At 48.1% G+C, this 22,346-nt stretch overlaps 1 protein-coding gene across 4 annotated transcripts in view; it reads right to left on the minus strand.

Annotated features, from left to right (window-relative positions):
- ACOT11 (acyl-CoA thioesterase 11) overlaps positions 1-21,465 on the minus strand; it is a 75,888-nt gene extending 54,423 nt beyond the window's left edge. The window contains exon 1 of one of the 4 annotated variants that reach the window (XR_003433217.1): positions 5,206-5,749. Coding sequence is in view for 3 of the 4 variants with exons in the window: in XM_027108424.1 (XP_026964225.1) it covers positions 5,206-5,619 (414 nt within the window). In the remaining variant the exon portion in view is untranslated. Of the gene's footprint in view, positions 1-5,205; positions 5,755-21,171 lie in introns of those variants that run through there. The other 3 variants (XM_027108424.1, XM_027108427.1, XM_027108425.1) reach the window with 3 other exon arrangements.
- Positions 21,466-22,346: the final 881 nt, after the last annotated feature.

Below are 22,346 nucleotides of genomic sequence, written 5' to 3' on the forward strand. Positions count from 1 at the left end.
CTTGGTGTTTAAGAAAAGAAGGAGGGGAGTGGAATGCAGGCAGGGGAGCTGGGACTGACAAGTGGATGGCAAATAATAATGAGCACCTCACAATAACCCAGCACCCACTGTGTGCCAGGCCTCACCATGTCCTCGTTCCAACCCCACCTGAAGGTCGCTGGGGGAGGGTAGGTGAGGTGCCCCAGGTGGCCCAGCTATTGAGAGCAGAGCTGTGCTGGAACAGAGGTCAGTCCAATTCTGAGGTCTCTGCCCTTTCCTCTGCCCCTCTAGTCCACTCACCACATCCCTAATAATGTCTCCTCTTGGGCCTAAGACAACTGGTTTCTGGGCCTGTTTCTTTTACTAATGTGCTATGTGACTTTGGGCAAGTTTTCTCCTCTCTCTGGGCCGCCCTGTTCTAGGAGTCAAGGACTGTAATGTCCATCACTGTGAGCTCAGGCCTTACCTTCAAAGAGTTTATGGTCTGTCAGTACTTCAGTGTCTACAAATGCAAAATTAAAGTCACGCCTTAAAAGTGGCAAGATGATCCAAGGATGGCACTGAGGACTGGGGCAAGCTGGGAGGCTCTGTGGAGGAGGTAGTGCCAGAGCCAGACTGAAGACTGAATAGGCTGACAAGAGGGGTGAGGTGGGAGGCCTAATGGGAACAGAACAGGATGCAGTCATAGGCAGTGAGGGCCCTCATCTTGCAGGAAAAAGCTGGGAGTCTATCGTGGAGGACCTTGAATGCCAGGCAGCAAGGTTTCGGCATCAAGGAGCCTCTGAGGTTGAAGAACACGCTCAGTGTGATAAAAGTCATGTGAGGTGAAGAGGACAGGTGTCATGAGACCTTTCTGGACAGGTAAGAAAACTGGCCTAGAAAGGGGAGAGCTCAACTCACTGGATCCCCAATCTCACCGGGTAAGGCACACAGTCAGGACCATTTCAGGGTCTTCACTATGCAGATGAGAGGATAGAAACCCAGAGAGCTTCTGGTCCCCAACCCTACCCTCTCTCCAGAGCTGTCTGGACTCAGACTCACCGGACTCAATCTCGTGTCCCCGTCTTACAGATGAACACATCGAGACACAGGGATGAAAAGTGAGCCAACCAAAGTCATAGAGCAAGGAAGTTGTCTAGAGTCCTGTCCACGCCACACCACAACAAGGCATAAAATATGAAAGACATCATTCAGTTAGACTTATGAGAAGACTTCCAGCAAGGCTGAATCAAGATACTATCAGGAACTAGATCTTTCTGCAGAGGCCCCTCCAGCCCACAAAGGTCTCCCTCCCCTTTGCTATTTATTACAGAATTGACTCTTGTGTCTCTTTAGCAGCTCTGTTTGGTCTGTTACTCCAATGAATATTTCCAAGGGTGTCTGTCTGCCCTTTCCAACTCACTTGGGACCCCCTGACGGCTGATATCACATCTTACTCATCTCTGTGCCTATACCACGAGCCCCCAGACCAGGGCCCTAAATGCAGATGGCATGAAACACACCTGATGAATCATAGTCCTGGAAAGGCGAATCCAGAAGAGGTCTTAAGTGATAGCTAGTCAATGGTTCTCCAACTTCAGCCTGCATCAGAATCACCCAGAGGGCTTTTTTTTTGGCCACTCCGAGAGGCATGTGGAATCCTACTTCCCTCACCAGGCATCAAACCAGCACCCCCTGCGGTGGAAGCGCAGTCTTAACCACTGGACTGACAGGGAAGTCCCCAGAGGGCTTATTAAAATACAGATTTCTAGGGCTTCCCTGGTGGCGCAGTGGTTGAGAATCCGCCTGCCGATGCAGGGGACGCAGGTTCGTGGCCCGGTCCAGGAAGATCCCGCATGCCGCGGAGCGGATGGGCCCGTGAGCCATGGCCGCTGAGCCTGCGCGTCCGGAGCCTGTGCTCCGCAACAGGAGAGGCCACAACAGTGAGAGGCCCGCGTACCGCAAAAATAAATAAATAAAAAATAAAATACAGATTTCTAGGACCTACCTCCAGCAGAGCTGCAGTAGAGCCCAAGAATTTGCAACAAGATCCCAAGTGATACTGATGCTGCTGGTCCGGGGACCACACTTTGAGAACCAGTGAGCTAGGTCAGTCCTCCCATTTTAAGCTGGGGAAAATGAGGCCCAGAGGTTTTAAAGGCAGCAGTTGACAGTATATCACTATACTGTATATCACTATCATCATCATCATCATCACTGTCATCGTCATCATTGTCATTTTAGCCCTGTCATTATAGCCCTTCTCACCTGCCCAGCACTATGCAAGCACTTCATGTTTGTTACCATCTCTGGGCCTCACTCTAAGAGGACAATATTATGATTAATATTCTCCTGCAAAGGAAAGAACAGAGGCAGAGTCATCTGTCCAAAGTCACACACTTGATAATAGTTAGCACCACAACTTGCACTCTGATCTAGGTCCAGAGCTCAGAAGCTTAACCACCACTCTACATAACCTGCTTACAGCTTATGCTGACCAAGGAATTATCTAGAGGTTCTCAAATCCAGCAGGCTCATTTCCGGTGAGGGATGAGGTTGTGGTGCCCTCAGCCCAAAGGCCTGGTTCTCGAGTGGCCCGTGACTGGAGGAAGATTGCCTCCTAAGCCCCATGAACCCAGAGTATTTTCTCCCTCAAACACTTCTTTTCCCACATCACATCCTTCATCTGGCCCCACTGATGGGGCCTTCCTGGCTGAAGGACAAACACCTGCATTAATTCTTCAGGTCCATGTCCCAGCTCTACCTCCCACTCAGTGACAAAACACAATAGAACAATCTCCATTCCTACAATGATACTGGGTTGTCACTGTAAAGTGCGGGTCTGCTCCCCCATCAGACTGGGAGCTCACAGGGGCAGAGACCTCATCTGAGTCCTCAGCACAGGATCTGCCCAGACCAAGGGTTTAGTGACTAAGTGATGAATGAATGAATGAATGGATGATTGGGTATAGGGGCAAATGAGGGAATAAATGAGTGAATAAATGACCAAACTCCCAGGAATTCCCTCTGCTGGATCTTCTAGCCTTCCCAGATAGGACCACAGACTCTCTAGGTGGGAGGGGACCTCTGACATCATCCACTCCAACTCCCACTTTCAGCACTGCCCTAGCCGAACCCCTCCAGGGGCCAGAACCTGCAGCCCTCCCATCTCCACACACATGCCAAGTGTCCCAGCCTCCATTTACACACCTCTAAGATTGAAGATCTCACTCCATCTAAGGTTGCCTGGACGATTAAAGAGCTCTAATATCCACAAGGACGTTACCATTATCCTTAGCCATGAGGATAAGGCCATTACCTCATGACCAAGGCTCTGTGTCACCCAGAACAAGGCTGCTCCCCTAGCCTGTGACAGCTGGCAGAAACATGGGAGCACATGGCCTGTCCTCTACTGGCCCTAGTCTCCCTGTTCATATTTCTTCTTTTTTTGTTGTTTTTTGTTTGTTTGTTTGTGGTACGCGGGCCTCTCACTGTTGTGGCCTCTCCCGTCGCGGAGCAACAGGCTCCGGACGCGCAGGCTCAGCGGCCATGGCTCACGGGCCCAGCCGCTCCGCAGCATGTGGGATCTTCCCGGACCAGGGCACGAACCCGTGTCCCCTGCATTGGCAGGCGGACTCTCAACCACTGCGCCACCAGGGAAGCCCTCTTCTTCTTTTTTTTTAATCTTTAAAATTTTTAAAAAAAATTTTGGCTGCACCACACAGCATGTGGGATCTCAGCTCCGTGACCAGGGATCGAACTCGAGTCCCCTGCAGTGGAAGCATGGAGTCTGAACCACTGAATCGCCAGGAAGTCCCAGACTTATTTCTTCTAATCCTCTCAAGTCATGAACAAAGCTTCCCACTGTTCCCTCACACATCTGGATTTTCCCTTGTTCCTGCTATTCCATCTACTCTGATGCCCTCTAATAACTCAACATCCAAACCCTCCCGCCAGTCAAGGCCCGACTCAAATGGCATCACCTCCAGGAAGTCTTCTGGGCTCCTCCTAAGTGGAAATTACATCCTCCTCCTCTGTATCTTCATTCCCCACACATAAACACACAGCCGCAGTTCACAGCTCTTTATTTCTCTCTCACATTGCTTTTTCTCTTAAATTGGACTGACTTGTGCCCATTTCTCCTTCTTGACCTTGAACAAGCAGGTAGAAGGGATGGTGTTGGTTCCTCAGAGCATCCTGCCCCTCTCCCACCAAACACTCAGTTACTGGAACACAGTAGATGCTCAGTAAGCGTCTACAGAATGAGGGAGTGAGTAATGGAATGGGAAAGAACAAGGGAATGTGTGACTGAATGGAAGTAAATCCATGTGTAAATGAATGATCAAATGAGTGAATGAAAGAATGTCATGCTCTCCTCTTCTCCAAGCTAAGACTCTCAGCTCCTTCTGGGGGGCCCCTTGGGCTTGGCATGGCAGAATAAAGGAAGCTGTGGGATAAATGGGGAGGGGGCAGAAGGGAGGAACAAAGGAAGTAGGTAGTGATACCAGCAAGAGAGGAAGTAGAGATGACTTCATCGTTGGTTCAAGGCCAGGACCCCCCCTTAGAACCACAGCCATTGATGGAGAAGCCGGGCAAGGAGAGCAGTGAGAAGCCCAGTGAATGGTCCAGAGGGGAGAAGATACAGCATGGTGGGGATGGAGAGGAGGGAATGCCTACAAGTCGTGGAGGCCAGATTCAGGATGTGTGAGCAGAGCACTGGACTTGCCCAGTCAGCCCTGAACTCTCTCCTGCCTAGCGGCCCGAGTGTGCTCTCCCTCTCTCTCTCACCACCTCCTCCTGCAGGAGCTGAACCCCCTCCTTGGCCCAGCTGCTGCGGGTCTGAACCCAGTCCGACTTCCAGGATTGGACCCTTGCCAGGGAGTGGCTCACCCACGGGCTGGTGCTCCCCCCACCCCCACGCCTGGCCTGAGTGAGTCAGCATTGGCTGCACCCTCTGGACTGTGAGTCTTGTGGCCCTAGGCACTGACAAGGGCCAGCCTCCTCATCCTCGTGAGAGGCCTGCCCATCCCAGCTCAAATCCCAGGATGCCTCATGCCCCAGCCTGCCCACGCAAGAGCGCTGCCAGGCACCACCTGGCTTACCCGGAGCCCGCCCCTGGGGTAGAGGCAGATCTGCCTGGAGAGGGCGCTGGAGTCGAGGCAGAGCCAGCAGCAGGAGGATCTCAAGGAATTGGGCCCTTCCGAGATGGGGAGGTGGCGGCGGACCTGCGGACGGCACGGGTCTTACCAAAGTGGTGGGGCGCTCAGGACCCAACAGCTCGCAGAGCCGCGGCCGGGGAGCCTGCTGGGGACGTCGGAGAAGCAGGTCCGTGGGGCGAGGCTCAGCGACTGGGCCTCCGAGGTCCCAGAGCAGACCCTGATGGGGGAGGCTGCGGGAGGCTGGAGGGAGGCGCAGGAAGCGGGCAGAGGCCCAGGCAGGAGCGGCCCAGGCCAGTTCCCAGACGAGTCTGGTCCCCTCCCCTCCCCTCGCCAGTGCGGGTGAGGCGGCCCCGGGCCGCCGAGCAGAGCGCCAGGGCTGCAGGACGGGCGCCAGACACTCCGCGCCGCGAGGCGGCAGAGGCGGAAACGCCGGTGGCGGGACCTGACAGGCTAGAGGTGGAGCCAGGCGGGCGGCGGGGTGCAAAACCCGTCTCCCTGTCATTGCTAAACCAGCCCCTCACAGTTTTGAAAAGTAATACCTGCTAGTCGTTCACACCTTATTGAGCACCTGTTGTGTGCCAAACACAGAGCTGGGTGCTGGGATGAGGTTTTGAGCAGGACACACTGGCCCTGGCCTATGGACAGTGGTAGAAAAAAATAAGAATGGACAGTTCAGAAGAGAGCAAAGAAAATGAATACCACCGATGATCTCTTCACTCAGAGAGAATCACTGTTAGTATTTTCCGGGTATGTGCTTCCAGCTACACTAGAGCTGAAAGAGGAAAATATGCTGACAGGGAGAGATGGGGACTCCCCTCCCCCTCCCCCATGTGTAAGTACATATGTTATGTTATATAATATGATGTGATATATGATGTGATCACAGGCATGAAGGAGCCGCCTAGAAGAATCTCCGTCAGTAATCACATTTGGGATACAGGCTCATTGGCAGACTTGGAAGAGACCTGACAGAGGATGCTGGTGGTCCCTGAAAGACAACTGTCACAGGAAGAGGAACTTGGTCCACACCAGGACCAGAAAGTGGGAGGGATCAGTCATTCCAGACACCTCACAGGGGCTGGTGGTTGAACTCACCCTGCCCCAGACTCTCTCAACAAAGAGAGTTGTCATGCTGAGCTCACCACACCTGGGGCCCAAGCAGACCTCTGGTGGGGACCCCTGGCTGGATAACAAGATGGGGGACTTTCCTCATCATTCTGCTCTTGGAGCACCCTAAGGTGTGAGTGTCAGGACAGGAATGGTGGGCACCCCATGCATGGGGCTTTGGCAGCAGCCTGGGCAATAACACAGGCCAACCTCTGGCTCTGCTAGCGGCATTAATGCAGGAGCCTCAACTCAGCAGGGGCCCCAGGTGCCAACAACAGCAAATGACTTCGAGACTGCTTTCCAAGTGCAGTGAGACACATTAGGGAACACCCAGAAATGTATGGGACAGGTGGACTTTGCAGGGAAAGGGAATTCCCACACAGGCAGGATGGCTCTGGGCTGACATAAACCGTGGTTTAATTTTTGTCTGTGTTGGGTCTTCATTGCTGTGCACAAGCTTTCTTTAGTTGCGGTGAGTGGGGGCTACTCTTCGTTGCAGTGCGCGGGCCTCTCATTGTCGTGGCTTCTCTTGTTTCGGAGCACAGGCTCTAGGCACGCAGGCTTCAGTAGTTGTGGCACATGGTCTCAGTAGTTGTGACTTGCGGGCTCTAGAGCTCAGGCTCAGTAATTGTAGTGCACGGGCTTAGTTGCTGCGCGGCATGTGGGATCTTCCCAGGCCAGGGCTCGAACCCATGTCCCTTGCATTGGCAGGCAGATTCTTAACCACTTCGCCACCAGGGAAGCCCGCGTGGTTTAATTTTAATGAGACATTATTCGTAACCAAATGATGAATCCTGTAGATATTCAGGTTATCTAAAATAAAAAGTGACCATACTGGATATACTGTTTTGTAATCTGCTTTTTTTTCTTTCAACAATTATCATAAACATCTTTCCATAATTTTTATTGCTACATAGTATTTCTTTCCTTATGGGTCTACTCAAATTTATTGTTTTTAATCACTTTTAAGTTTTTTTTTTTTTTTTTGGCTGCATTGGGTCTTCACTGCTGCGCGCGGGCTTTCTCTAGTTGCGTCAAGTGGGGGCTACTCTTCGTTGCGGCGCACGGGCTTCTCATTGCAGTGGCTTCTCTTGTTGCAGAGCACAGGCTCTAGGTGCGGGGGCTCCAGTAGTCCTGGCTTTTGGGCTCTAGAACGCAGGCTCAGTAGTTGTGGCTCAGGGGCTTAGTTGCTCTGCGGCATGTGGGATCTTCCCAGACCAGGGCTCGAACCTGCATCCCCTGCATTGGCAGGCAGATTCTTAATCACTGCGCCACCAGGGAAGTCCCTACTCAAATTTATTTAACTAATCTCTTCCTGCTTGCTTTTGTAAGCTTTATTGAAATATTACATACAATAAACTGCGCATATTTAAAGTATACAACTTGATGAGTTTTGTCATATATGTAATATATATATATTTATGACAACGTCACTACAATCAAGGTAATCAACATATTCATCACCCCCGAAGTTTCCTGATGGCCCTTTATAATCTCTCCCTTCTGCCCCGCACTGCCCCTCCCCCACACCCCCCAGGCACCAAATAATCTGCCTCTGTCACTTTAGTTTGCATTTTCCAGAATTCTGTATAAATGGAATCATATTCTATTCTTTTTGTCTGGCTTCATTCACTTGGCATAATTATTTTGCAGTGAATATATACTGTTGCACACATCAGTAATTTGTTCCTTCTTATTGCTGAGTAGAATATTATCTTATGGATGTACCACAATTTGGTTATTCATTTACTTATTGATGGACTTTGAGTTGTCTCTAGGTACTGACTATTATACAGATAAAGCTGGTATGGACATTCATGTTCAAATCTAGGTGTGCACGTATACTTTCATTTCTCTTAGGTATTTACCTAGGAGTGGAATAGCCAGGTCACATGATAGATGTAGGTTTAACATTTTTTTAAACTGCCAAAATTTTTCCAAAACAGTGGTATCATTTCACATTCCCACCAGTAGTGTATGAGAATTCCAGTTCCTCTATGTCTTCACCAGCATTGATTTGGTCAGTCAGTTTAAACTTAGTCATTTCAGTGGATTCATAGCAGTATCACTGTGGGTTTGAGTTCAATTTTCCTGTTCATTGATGTTGTTAAGGATCTTTCTGTATTTGTATTTGCCATGATCTTTGTATCTTCTTTGGTAAAATGTCTATTCAAATCTTTCCCCCTTTTAAAAAATTGGATTGCTTGTCTTATTATTGAGTCATAGGAGTTCTTTGTATATCCAAAAGAATTGAAAGTAGGCTCTCCAAAAGATATTTGTACACCCGTGTTCACAGCAGCATTATTCACAACAAGCAAAATGTAGAAGCAACCCAAATATCCATCAGCTGATGAATGGATAAACAAGAAGTGGTATATACGTACAATGAAATATTAATCAGCCTTAAAAAGGAAGGAAATTCGACACATGCTACAACATGGATGAACCTTGAAGACATTATGATTAGTGAAATAAGCCAGACACAAAAAGACAAATACTGTATGATTCCACTCTATGAGTTACCTAGAGTAGTCAAATCCATGGAAGCAAAATAGAATGGTGGTTGCCAAGGGCTGGGGAAGGGGGAAATGTGTTGTTTTACTGAGTATAGTGTTTCAGGTTTGCAAGAAGAAAAGTTCTGGAGATTGGTTGCACAACAATGTGAATATAATTAACACTACTGAACTGAACACTTAAAAATTGTGAGGGCTTCCCTGGTGGCGCAGTGGTTGAGAGTCTGCCTGCCGATGCAGGGGACGCGGGTTCGTGCCCCGGTCCGGGAGGATCCCACATGCCGCGGAGCGGCTGGGCCCATGAGCCATGGCTGCTGGGCCTGCGCGTCCGGAGCCTGTGCTCCGCAGCGGGAGAGGCCACAGCAGTGAGAGGCCCAAGTACAGCAAAAAAAAAAAAAGAAAAAAAAAAATTGTGAAGCTGGGGAATTCCCTGGCCGTCCAGTGGTTAGGACTCTGCACTTTCACTGCCAAGGTTGGGGGCTCAATCCCTGGTCAGGGAACTAAGATCACGCAAACAGCATGGTGTGGCCAAAAAAACACAAAATCATGAAGTTGGTAGATTTTGTTATGTATATTTTACCACAGTTAAAAAATGTTTTAAATAAGGGTTATTCACATATCTAATAAATACAGTCAGCTGCTCCGTATCTGTGAATTCTGCACCTGAAGACTCAACCAACTGCAGATCAAAAATATTCAAAAAAAATTCCAGAAAGTTCCAAAAAGCAAAACTTGAATTTGCTGCCTGCTGACAGCTATTTACATAGCATTTATATTGTATTAGGTATTATAAGTAATCTAAAGATGATTTAAAGTATATGGGGGGGGGGCTTCCCTGGTGGCGCAGTGGTTGAGAGTCTGCCTGCCAATGCAGCGGACACTGGTTCAAGCCCTGGTCCGGGAAGATCCCACATGCCGCGGAGCAACTGGGCCCGTGAGCCACAACTACTGAGCCTGCGCGTCTGGAGCCTGTGCTCCGCAGCAAGAGAGGCCGCGACAGTGAGAGGCCCGCGCACCGCGATGAAGAGTGGCCCCCACTTGCCACAACTAGAGAAAGCCCTCGCACAGAAACGAAGACCCAACACAGCCAAAAATAAATAAATAAATGAATAAATTTATAAAGTATATGGGGGGATGTGCCGAAATGTAAAATCCTACGCCATTGGACATAAGGGACTTGAGCATCCACAAATCTTGTTATCCGCAGGAATCCTGGAACCAGTCCTCTAAGGATACTGAGGAGGACCATATTGTCAATTGTCTTTCATATCGGTCTATTGCTAAAATTTCACATGTGCTGATGCTCCTTCTTTCCAGCCTTTTCATTATTGTGGGTTTGTACCTTTTTATTTCCTTTACTGGCATTTTAATGGACTCTTGTTAACGAGGGGACATTTTAAAAATAAATTAAAATGGTCAGTCCACCATCTCAAACCCTGAGTTAGTAATAATATTATTGAAATATCCTAAGATTATGTTTTTGTTGTCTTAAAAGAACATGGCATTACACTGTTGTTTCCTTTTGAGCTGACAGCCAACAGAAACTCCTAGCCCTATCTGAATTCCTATTAATCTCTGCATTCTGTTTATAAGGTTGATAGCTGGGCACAGACCATAGGACTTTACTTTTATTTCATCATGTTGGATTTGTCTGGGTTCTAGTCCAGGACCTATTTGTCTTTGATTAACTTGTTTGTTTTTTAATAACTCTCAGATGTGCAGAACTGGATTAATGATAATAGTTGGCTCAAGACACCATGGCTATCTTTTATACATATTTATTATTCATTTATTCTTCATTTGTTCATCCATTTATTTATTTTTTAATTAATAGACTATTTTTTGAGCAGTTTCAGATTTACAAAAATATTGAGCAAAAAGTACAAAGAATTTCCACCTGCCCCCTCCCTCCCTCAGTTTTTCCCCCCATTACTAACATCCTGCATTAGCAGAACAAGTTGATGAGCTAATACTGATAAATTATTATTGACTAAATTCCACAGTTTACATTAGGGGTCACTCTTTGTGTTGTACATTCTGTGGGTTTTGACAAACAACCATTTGTCTGTTTGTTTACTTATTTATTTACTTTAAGACTTCCTGGGAACTTCCCTGGTGGTGCAGTGGATAAGGCTCTGCACTCCCAATGCAGGGGGCCTGGGTTCGATCCCTGGTCAGGGAACTAGATCCCACATGCATGCCACAACTAAGGAGCTGGCAAGCCGCAACTAAGGAGCCCACCTGCCACAACTAAGACCGGGCTCAACCAAAGAAATAAATAAAAAGACTTCTTAAGAGCAGTTTTAGGTTTACAACAAAATTGAGAGGGAGGTACAGAGATTTCCCATATACCCCTATCCCCACACATGCATAGCCCCCTCCATTATCAACATCACCCACCAGAATGTACCATTCAAGTAATGTACCATTTTTACCAAGGATGAACCTACAATGACATATCATAATCACCCAAAGTCCATTGTTTACCTTAGGGTTCACTCTTGGTGTTTTACATTCTATGGGTTTGGACAAAAGTATGATGACATATATCCATCATTAAAATATCATACAGAATATTTTCACTATCCTAAAAATCCTCTGTACTCTGCCTGTTCATCTCCCTACTCCCCAGCCCTGGCAGCCATTGTTTCTTATTGCCTCCATAGTTTTGCCTTTCCTAGAACGTCATATAGTTGGAACCATACAGTACGTAGCCTTTTCAGATTGGCTTCTTTCGGTTAGTAATGTGCATTTAAGATTCTTCATGTCCTTCATGACTTGATAGCTCATTTCTTTTCAGTGCTAAATAATATTCCATTGTCTTGATGTACCAGTTTATTTATCCACTCACCTACTGAGGGACATCTTGACTGCTTCCAAGTTTTGGCTATTATGAATAAAGCTGCTATAAACATCAATGTGAAGGTTTTTGTGTGAACATAAGTTTTCAGCTCCTTTGAGCAAATACCAAGGAGCATGATTGCTGAATTATGCAGTAAGAGTATGTTTAGTATTGTAAGAAACCAAACTGTCTTCCACAGTGGCTGCACCATTTTGCATTCCCACCAGCAATTGATGAGAGTTCCTGTTGCTCCACATCCTCCCCAATATTTGATGTTGTCAGTGTTTTGGATTTTGCCAAATCAAAAAAAGTCTTTGGATTTGCCATTCTAATAGATGTGCAGTAGTATCTTGTTGCTTTAATTTGCATTTCCCTGATGACATATGATGTGGAGATTCTTTTCACATGCTTATTTGCCATCTGTATTTCTTCTTTCGTGAGATGTCTGTTAAGGCCTTTGTCCCATTTTATAATGAGATTGTTTTCTTACTGTTGAATTTTAAGAACTCTTTGTATATTTTGGATAAGTCCTTTATCAGATGTGTCTTTGGCAAATATTTTCTCCCAGTCTGTGGCTTGTCTTCTAATTCTCACCAATTTATTTTTAATAATATAATCAAGACCTGTGAACCCACCACCCAAATTTTAGGACATTAGTGATAACTTTCATCTATCTATATTGTCTTCCTCATCCCTTGTCCCTCCCCAGCTCAGGGAATCACTATCCTGAATTTTTTTTAATTAATTAATTAATTTATTTTTTAGCTGCACTGGTGCTGCACGCAGGCTTTCTCTAGTTGGGCCGAGTGGGGGCTACTCTTCGTTGCAGTGTGCAGGCTTCTCATTGCAGTGGCTTCTCTTGTTGTGGAGCATGGGCTCTAGGCACGCGGGCTTCAGTAGTTGTGTCACGTGGCTCAGTAGTTGTGGCTCACGGGCTTAGTTGCTCTGTGGCATGGGGGATCTTCCCGGACCCAGGGATCAAACCTGTGTCCCCAGCATTGGCAGGTGGATTCTTAACCACTGCACCACCAGGGAAGTCCCTACCCTGAATTTTGTATTTATCATTCCCTTGCTTGGAGGAGGAGGTTTGTTGTTGTTTTTCTATTACAGACTGCTGTTATGAATATTCTCCTACATGACTCCTGGTGCAATACAAGGAGTATATACCTAGGAGTGGGTATATACCTACTAGAATTGCTGGGGTATAGGGTATGAAAATGTCCAAAGTTACAAAATAATAATAACTTGTTTTTCAAAGTGGTTGTATCAATTTGTGTACTCACAAGTGACACGTAAGCAGTCCCATGATCCACACTCACTCCAATCATCAGGCTTCTGATTTTGGCCAATCAAATGTTGTAAAATGACATTTTATTGTTGTCTTGACTTTTGTTTCCATGATTACTAGTAAGTTGAGCATCTCTTCAGTTGTTTATTGGCCATACATGTTTCCTTCTCTAAGAAATACCTAGCCATATATTTCTTTCGCATTTTTTTTTTCTTTTTTTGTGGTACGCAGGCCTCTCATTGTTGCGGCTTTTGGCCTTTCCCGTTGCGGAGCACAGGTTCCAGACACGCAGGCTCAGCAGCCATGGCTCACGGGCCCAGCTGTTCCGCGGCATGTGTTTCTTTCCCATTTTTTGATTGGTCTTGCTTCTCTTTCTTACCAATTTTGCATGTTCTTAATACTTATCTTTTAGCTACTATATGTATTGAAAATATGTTCTTGTGTTTGTAGTACTTTACTTCCTTTAAGATTTCTTTTGAGAAAAAGGAGTTCTGGGTTTTAATATAGTCAAATACATCAGTGTTTTATGGTTAGTGTTTTCTAAAAAAATTTTTTTAATTTATTATTTTTTTAATTTATTTAATTTCTTTTTTAAATTTTATTTATTTATTTTACTGCATTGGGTCTTCGTTGCTGCGTGCAGGCTTTCTCTAGTTGCGGCGAGCGGGGGCTACTGTTTGTTGCAGTGCACAGGCTTCTCATTGCGGTGGCTTCTCTTGTTGCGGAGCACAGGCTCTAGGTGTGCGGGCTTTAGTAGTTGTGGCACGCAGGCTCATTAGTTGTGGCTCGTGGGCTCTAGAGCACAGGCTCAGTAGTTGTGGCGCACGGGCTTAGTTGCACCACGGCATGTGGGATCTTCCCAGACCAGGGCTCGAACCCATGTCCCCTGCTTTGGCAGGTGGATTCTTAACCACTGCACCACCAGGGAAGTCCCATGGTTAGTGCTTTTGAGGTCTCTTTAAAAAACTACCCCAAAGTCAGAATGATGTTCACTTACATTTTCTTCTCAATGTTTCAATGTGTTGCTTTGGACCTTTAAGTACTTAACACATTTGAAATTGACATTTTGGTAAGAAGTTGGGTATGAATTGTTTCATTTTTCCATATCTACAACTAAGTTGTCCACTTCCACTTATTGAATAGCCCCTCTTTCCCCCCTGGGAAAACTGAGGCCAGAGAGATTCAGCAAGTTGCCCAAGATCACATAGCTAGTAAGTGTCAAAGCCAGGATTCAAAGCCAGGCAGTCTGGCTCTGGAATCTGCCATAGTCTGAACCACGCTGGTAACTGCCTTTTGCTTCCGTCATGCACACTAAATGCAGAGGAGTTCTATGTCAGGCTCTCAATTCTATTTCACTGGTCAATTTGTCCATTCCTGAGCCTACCCACACTGCTTTAACTATTAGAGCTTTATAACAAATACTGATACCTGGTAGGGCAAGTCTACCTACCTTATTTTTCTTCAGAAAGGGCTTGGCTGTTTTTTGGATCTTTATCTATATCTATATCTATCTATATATATAGATATATAGATAGATATAATTCCATAGAAATCCCTGTTTGAACATTAGAGTTGCATTAAATATATTTATATATTAATATATTGATTTGGGGACAACTGATACCCTTATCAATGTTAAGTCTTTGCATTTAAGTAGTCTTATATGTCCCTTGGTTAAGTGTTAAAAATCTTTTCCATGTTAGTCTTACATATCTTTTTTTCCTTAGACACTTTATTCCTTAGATATCTCTCTTGCTACTAGGGTCTTTCTTATTACATTTTCTTAACCTGGGGTCCATGGTCACCAAGGCATGCATGGCTGAGCTCCAGGAGCTCTGTGAAACTTCTGAAACTGTACATGCATTTTGTGGATGTACATAACTTCCATCAGATTCCCAAACAACCATTGCGAAGAGTTCAGTTCTAAATGCTTCTTACGTGCCAGGCACTCCCCTGAGCACTTTACAAGTCCCACAACCACCCTGGGAAATAGATGCAGTTATTCTCCCATTTTACGGATAAGGACACTAATTCTCAGAGCAGTTAAGTACTTTGCCTGAAGTCACACAGCTAAGAAATTAATGGCCAGCATTCAAACCCAGGCTGTCTGACCCGAAAGCTATACACTGAACCGTAATCTGTAACTTCCAAAGAGGTTGAGGACTTCTGCTCCAGGCTAAGGTACTTGATGCCCCTGGGCTCCTGTCTGTCCATCTATAAAATGGGTAGATGAGCATTACTGCTCCACCTACTTCTCAGGGCTGTTTGGAGAGACAGCTGAGGCCATGGATGGGAAAGAGGTTCTGTAAACCGCAAAATGCAGCACATGAGGCAGCAGGGGTAGTAGAGAAGGCAGGGGCTCAGGCATCTCTCCCACCACCACTGTCACCTTCCCAGGTGGCCTCTTCCCAGGAGATGGAGGACACCCCAGCTGAGCTGGGGAGGGGCTGTCCTGTCTGAGCACCCACTCTGCACCAGGGCCTCTGTTGAGGTGGGGATGCAGAATCAGATGTGATCCCATGGTGGGGAGGTCCGGCCATAACAGGTGATGACAAGTGGTGAAAGTGCCATGGCGGAGTGAGGCCTGGGGGTGACATAATCACAGAGAGGCGCCTGGTCTAGCCTGGGGGAGCCAGGGAAAGCTTCCTGGTGGAAGTGACTATGAGCTGTCCTTGTACCACCCTGGCCAGGTGCCCTCCTCTAGATGACCATCCCCTGGCTTCCCTTAGGGCCCCCTCCACTGGCCCCTTTGGAGCAGCAATGTCAGCTTCTGAAGATGCTCATTCATGGTGCCACGTCTCTGCCTAGGCCCCCTCAGGGACCTCCGCCACTGTTACCACAAAATCCACAGCCCTCCTGTGGCCTCTCCGTCAGGCACCTGCCCCCACTTCCTGGCCTCACCCTGACACTCTTCACACCCCAACCCCACTGATTTTTTGCAGACTCACCAGCTCTTCCTGCCTCCTGACCTCAGTGCCTACAGCATCCCTCCTCCACTCTCTCCCTGGAGGGCTCATTCTCATCCCTTGGGTCCCAGCTTAAATGACACCTCCTCCAAAACACGTTTTCTGACCACCCCAACTAAAGAAGGTCTTCCCTGGGCTTTCTAGTCTCTGTCTCAACCCCTAGTTGATTTCTTTCATAGCTCTTATTATAATTTCCAATTATTTTGTCCATTTGTTTTTCTCTCTTCTCTCCCTCCTATTCCTTCCCATTACAAATGCGTCATGAGGGCAGGGGTCGTGACTGCCTATTCTTGGTAGTCTCCTCCGTGCCTAGCTACAGCAGGCACTCAATAAATATTTGTTGGATGAATGAATGACTTAGTAAACAAATAAATGAATCAACTAGATCTTAAAAGACCTAGAGCTGTGCTGTCCAATACAATAGCCACGAACCACTTGTGGCTATTTAAATGTAAATAAATTAAAAGTGAATAAATTTAAAATCCAATTCCTCAGTTGCACTAGTCACATTTCAAGTGCTCAATCTCTACATGTGGCTCGTGGCTACTGTATGGGGTATTTCCATCATTTCAGAAAGTTCTATTGGACCGCGCTGCTCTGGACAACCTTAAAGGCAGAGAAGGTGGACAAGGGCATTTGGAGCAGAGGGCACAGCATGTACCCAAACCTACAGGTGAGAGAGAGCATGGTGACGCCGTGCTCTGGAATGAAGAAGGGGGCACGTGGCTCCATCTTTGCACAGCCCTGTTTGCTGTTAGAAAGTTTGGCTTAAAGTAGAGAAGAATGTCAGAACTGGGAGAGTCCTAAGAGACAGCTGGTCCCATCCATTTCTCTTGGAAGTGGAGACTGTGGCCCAGAGAGAAGAGACTTACCCAAGGTCACAGAGAAAGTCACATGGATGGGGTGGGAACCCAGGCCTCCTGACTCCCAGTGCCTTAGGAGTCAGTTTCCCCTGACCAAGTTCATGGACCCCTCTCCCCTCCTTCCTGGCCCCTCTCCCCCACCACAGCCAGGCCACTGAGCCTGGAGAGCACCCCAGGCCCGTCCTGGTCCTTGGCACTCACACTGGCTGCTTTTATTCCTCCTTAAAACATCACAAACCCTTCCCCTCCCCCACCCCAGCGTCTGACCCCTAGAAATTTTAGCCATCCCAAGGAGAATAGCTGCTTATAACCATTTGCTAATCCCGTGTATGGATGTCAATTAATTCATTTAGCTAATTACCCACTCGATGGGCACCACGCACCAAAGAACTGTAAAAGACAGGCATATGGTGAGAGAGGGGGGCGACGGTGCTCACTCAGCATGCAGGGGTGGGGGAGGGAGGGCGCCAAGGCTGCAGCAGCTCCCCACCCCCAGATGAGAGGAGGGAGGCAGCTTCATGGCTGGGGGGACGGAGCTGCTGCTGCCGCTGCCATAAAGCATACTTACGGCTTTCCACTAACAGTGCTGGGAAAACACACGTGCACACCCACACACACTCATGCGCACAGAGAAGCACACGTTCGTATATGCACATTTCTGTTTACACACACACTTACGTGCTCACAAACACAGCATGTACATACCCATAAGCACAGTACACATGCACACACGTGGACACACGGACACTCGGGGTCATGTGGAATCAATGCACAGACATTTTCTTCAAGTCCTGCCTTCATTGGAGGCTGGAGGGTGGGAATTCTCTCTTACTGCACCCAACTTTAATGGAAAGCACTGTGCTCAGCCCTTCCACATAAGTTATTTCATTTAATCTTCACATAACCCCACAAAGAATGAGTTATCTTTACTTCACATATGAGGAAACTGAGGCTCAGAGAAGCTAAGACACTTGCCCAAGGCCACACAGCTGGTAAGTAGCAAAGGTGAGGCTAATCCCTACACCTCCATGACCACAGGCAGCAGGGGTCAGGGGAAGGCAAAGGGGGGTTTTCTTTCTTTTTAACATATATTTTTTAAATTTATTTATTTTTTTAATTTTATTTATTTATTTATTTTGGCTGCTCCGCGTCTTAGTTGCGGCATGTGGGATCTTTAGTTGTGGCACGAGGGATCTTTCACCTGTGGCATGCGGACTTCTTAGTTGTGGCATGCATGCTGGATCTAGTTCCCTGACCAGGGACTGAACCCTGGCCCCCTGCATTGGGAGCGCCGAGTCTTACTGGACCACCAGGGAAGTCCCAGGCAAGGGGGGTTTTCATCTGTTTGCAATTGGTAGAAACAACCAATTGTTTCTTGGGAAAACAACCTCTTTTAGGGGGACCAACTGCTTAAGGAGTGAGGAGAACGTTTGTGCCACAAAGATGAGAAGAAAAATTGAACACTGATGAGAAAGAGCATTGATGGGAGGAGAGGGAGGCACACACTTGGGACTCTAGGACAAATGTCATTCTCACTGGGAAAAGGATCTCCTGTCATCCTCGGCTTCGTCCCACGAGTCTGCTCTGAGGCCACCTCTGTGCCAAGCCTGGCATTCGGGACACAAGGTAAAGATCTGAGCTCACAGCTCGGTGAGGCAGACAGAGGGACATAGGCTCGCACCAGAAGAGCAAGCATTCAACCTGGCTGTCTGGATCGAGAGCCCAAACTTTCCCCATGTTCCACACTCCCTCTTTCTTCCTGAATTCCAGGGGCTGGGCCCCAAAGCGTAAGATGAACCCCTTGACTCCCTGCAAAGGACTCTCGCCTCCTCTCTCAGGCCTTCTCCCTGAGGTCCTGCCCTGGCCCTTCACACCCTTCGTCATCCTCATAATAATGGCAGGGTTTGGCCTACCCCACAAAACAAGAATGAAAGTTTCTCCAATTTTAGGGAAAAACAAGAAAATTCTCCAACACCCCTCTTCCAGCGTCTCCGTTTACCAATTCTCATGTCCATTGACCAAAGTAATAATACAAGACCACAGTTAGGTGATTCATTTATCCACCTATTCGATAAACACTTCAGAGAATTCCTCTGGGCTAGGACTGTATGGTTTCAAACACTCTTTTAAGCCAACAAACAAACAAAAACTTGCAGCTTCTGCAATTTCTATCAGTTAAAAGTCTTTCTGTTAGGGCTTCCCCGGTGGCACAGTGGTTAAGAATCTGCCTGCCAAGGCAGGGGACATGGGTTCGAGCCCTGGTCTGGGAAGATCCCGCATGCCGCGGAGCAACTAAGCCTGTGCACCACAACCACTGAGCCTGTGCGCCACAACTACTGAAGCCCAAGCTCCTAGAGCCCGTGCTTTGCAACAAGAGAAGCCACTGCAATGAGAAGCCTGCACACTGCAACAAAGAGTATCCCCCGCTCGCCGCAACTAGAGAAAACCCACGTGCAGCAACGAAGACCCAACGCAGCCAAAAATAAATAAATAAAATAAAATAATTTTTTTTAATGGTTAAAAAAGAGTCTTTCTGTTGCAAGTGACAGAAAATCCAACACAAACAGATTTCAGCAGAGGGAATATATTGTCTCGGATACAGAGAAGGCAAGGGGCAACGCAGCTTCAGGCACAGCTTGATTCAGGGGTTCAAGCAACAGCGTTAGGACCTGCCTCTCTTTGTCTCTTGTTCTTAGTCTCTCCCATTTGTGTTGGCTTTGTTCTAAAGCTGCACTTGGTGATAAGCTTCTCTTCCTCTTAGATTCTAGTCCTCCATGAAAGAGAAGCTTTTCCAAGAGCTCCTACAGAAGCACTGGGATTGGCTGTGCTTAGATGGGCTCAGGCACATGCCTATCTCTGAACCAGTCTCCACAGCCAGGGGGATGCCATGCTCAGATTGACTGGATCCAGGGGTGGAGCTCCAGCCAAACCTCTTGAACAGAGTAGGGACAGGTAGAGCCCCAAATGTTGTCAGAAGAAGGGGGAATGGACAGAGGACTAGGAGGCAAGCTACCAATACCCACTACAATGTTCTTCTAAGCCAAGGGTCCCCAGCCCCTGGGCCACAGACCGGTACCAGTCCATGGCCTGTTAGGAAACGGGGCCACACAGCAGGAGGTAAGCGGTGGGCGAGCAAGTAAAGCTTCATCTGTATTTACAGCTGCTCCCCATCGCTCGCATTACTGCCTGAGCTCCACCTCAAGTCAAAATTATGGTAAGTTGTATAATTATTTCATTATATATTATAATGTAATAATAGTAGAAATAAAGCACACAATAAATGTAATGCGCTTGAATCATCCTGAAACCATCCCCCACCCCCCCTCAGTGGAAAAATGGTCTTCCACGAAACCAGTCCCCGGTGCCAAAAAGGTTGGGGACCGCCGTTCTAAGCGTTCAAGGTCAGAAGAGTAGGAAGTATCAGCCTCGTTTTGGAGCTAAGGAAACTGAGGCTGAGAAAGGAGATAAGCCTAATAAACATTATCCAGTGAGCCAGGATTTGAACCAATTCCTCTCACTTCCTCCTTGAGCCCTTCCCCCACAGACAAGCACCCGGCAGCACTCTCCAGGCATCCAATCTACAATGAATCACCTTCCTCTGTTCTGCTGTCTGCCAATCAGGAGTCTGGGCCACCAGGGCCTCCCGACTGCCTGGGAAAGGCCTCCCAGGCTGGGGACTCTGTGAGAGGCACCTGCTCCATCCATGGGGCCCCCCCCCATGCCCCTTTGCACTCACTCCAGGACAGGCGGAAAGCCTCAGCGCAACTCCCCCCAGGCTTCTCTCCACCCGGGTGTGGTAGGGGACAGTCCAGGAGGGCACGACACAGTGGGGCCTGTTCTGGCCATAACATGCCCTTTCCTGGCTGCCTTCCCCACCCTGTCTCACTCGCCTGCTCCCCTCCCTGCTTCCTGGGGTCACCTCTCAAACAGGCTTGCCTTCGAACCCTGGTCTCAGGATCTGCTTACAGGAAAATACAACTTAAGGTACCCCCATTCTTGTATAAAATTAGGGTACAGGACACCTGAGGGGGTTTGGCTAAATCAATGATTGTCAAATATGTTTTTAGTAGGTTGGCTTCTTGTCGAAAACCCTCGCTGTGTCTACATATTATTTCTGATAACATAACTCTGGCCTAAGTATGCTACAATAACTCTCATGCCACTCACTGTGGAAACCTGTACAAAATCCTTACATTACCCCAGAGAGCGCCATGCTGAAGGGTCCAGGCTGGTTTCTCCCCCATCTTCCTGAGGGGATGGGAGAGCTCTATCTTTCTGTCTCGTTTAATCGGCCTCCCCACCCTCTCCCTCTCAAGGATCATCTTCCTATCTTCCTAGGGAGTATTTGGAGATAGAAGTTATCCGTTATCATATGCTGTGTAGCCAATCACACCACACTTAGTGACCCAACACAATACTTTATGATGCTCCCAAACTCTCTGGGTTAAGATTTTGGGATGCTGGGCCATGCTCACCTGGGTCTCCCACGTGGCTGCAGTCATCTGATGGCTTGACCAGGCCCAAGGATCCACTTTGGAGTTGAGCTGCTCCCGTGGCTAGCCAGGAGTGCTGGCTGTTGGCCCACGGCCTCAGCTCTGCCCCACGTGGGCTTCTCCACAGGCTGCTCGAGTGTTCTCACGGCCCGGCAGCTGGCTTCCCCAGAGCAGAAGAGCCAAGAACCCGAGGCAGAAGGTGCAATGCCTGCTGAGATCCAGTCTCGGGAGCCACATGGTCACTTTCATCTTATTCTGTTGGCCACGTGGGGCCAGCCCGGATTCAGTGTGGAAAGAGCCGCACAGGAGGTACGGGTCAGCAGGCCACCTTGGAGGCTGGCCACCACAGGATGCTTCACTGGAGGCCTGTCCACCCCCAGGCGGTCTACACTGCCTGCTCCCTGAGTTCTGGTCCCGCCCCGATGCACCCCTCCCTCCACAACCAGCACCCTGAGTCCCCGGACCACGAGACTGTGGTGTCTAGTAACGTGTACTCAGGCAGCAGAGGCGCACGGGCCAGAGCAGGAAACGGCTCCAAAGCCCACGTCAGCCGCTCCCCTCGGCGTTCCTCCCTCAGGCCGTGCTCCTCTTACAAGCCCACTGGCCTCCTGGGGGCAGGGAGGGGAGCCCTGTCCTCACCTGCTGCCCTGTGGGGACGAGAAGCCCCAGGAGGGCCAGAAGCAAGACTCAGTTTACTGCTGGGGAGGCAAGATTGGGGAACGGGGTTGGGGGGGCCTTCCACCTTCCCCTACTTGTTGGCAAGATGATCCCCCTCCCATCCCCCTAACAACCACCGGAAAAAAGGAGAGAATCTGCCCCAGAGGCTGCCTGCATTCCACCCGAGGAGATCCTGAACAAGAACTTCCCAGAATGTGATGCAGAGAACCTGTGAGCAGAATACAGGGTTGCTTTATGCCACTTAGTTATGGGATAATTTGATATGCAGCGTCAAACAGCCCACTCCCCCTGTCTCCAAAGACACTGCATTTTAAAGCGGTGATTCTGCCCCAGGCTAACCAGGTCCACACATGTCAGGCTCCCCGCAATCCTATCATTCAGATGGAGCACCCCTCCTCCCATGCAATGTGGAACAAGGAAGAGGAGTGGAGAGGGAGGCCAAGAGTGTTCGTTCCAACACTCCTTCAACCTCAGCTGCA

This window comes from Aethalodelphis obliquidens, unplaced genomic scaffold, assembly GCF_003676395.1.
Source record: "Aethalodelphis obliquidens isolate GAN/ISIS:26980383/991018 unplaced genomic scaffold, ASM367639v1 scaffold9, whole genome shotgun sequence".
In the NCBI taxonomy this organism is placed as follows: domain Eukaryota; kingdom Metazoa; phylum Chordata; class Mammalia; order Artiodactyla; family Delphinidae; genus Aethalodelphis; species Aethalodelphis obliquidens.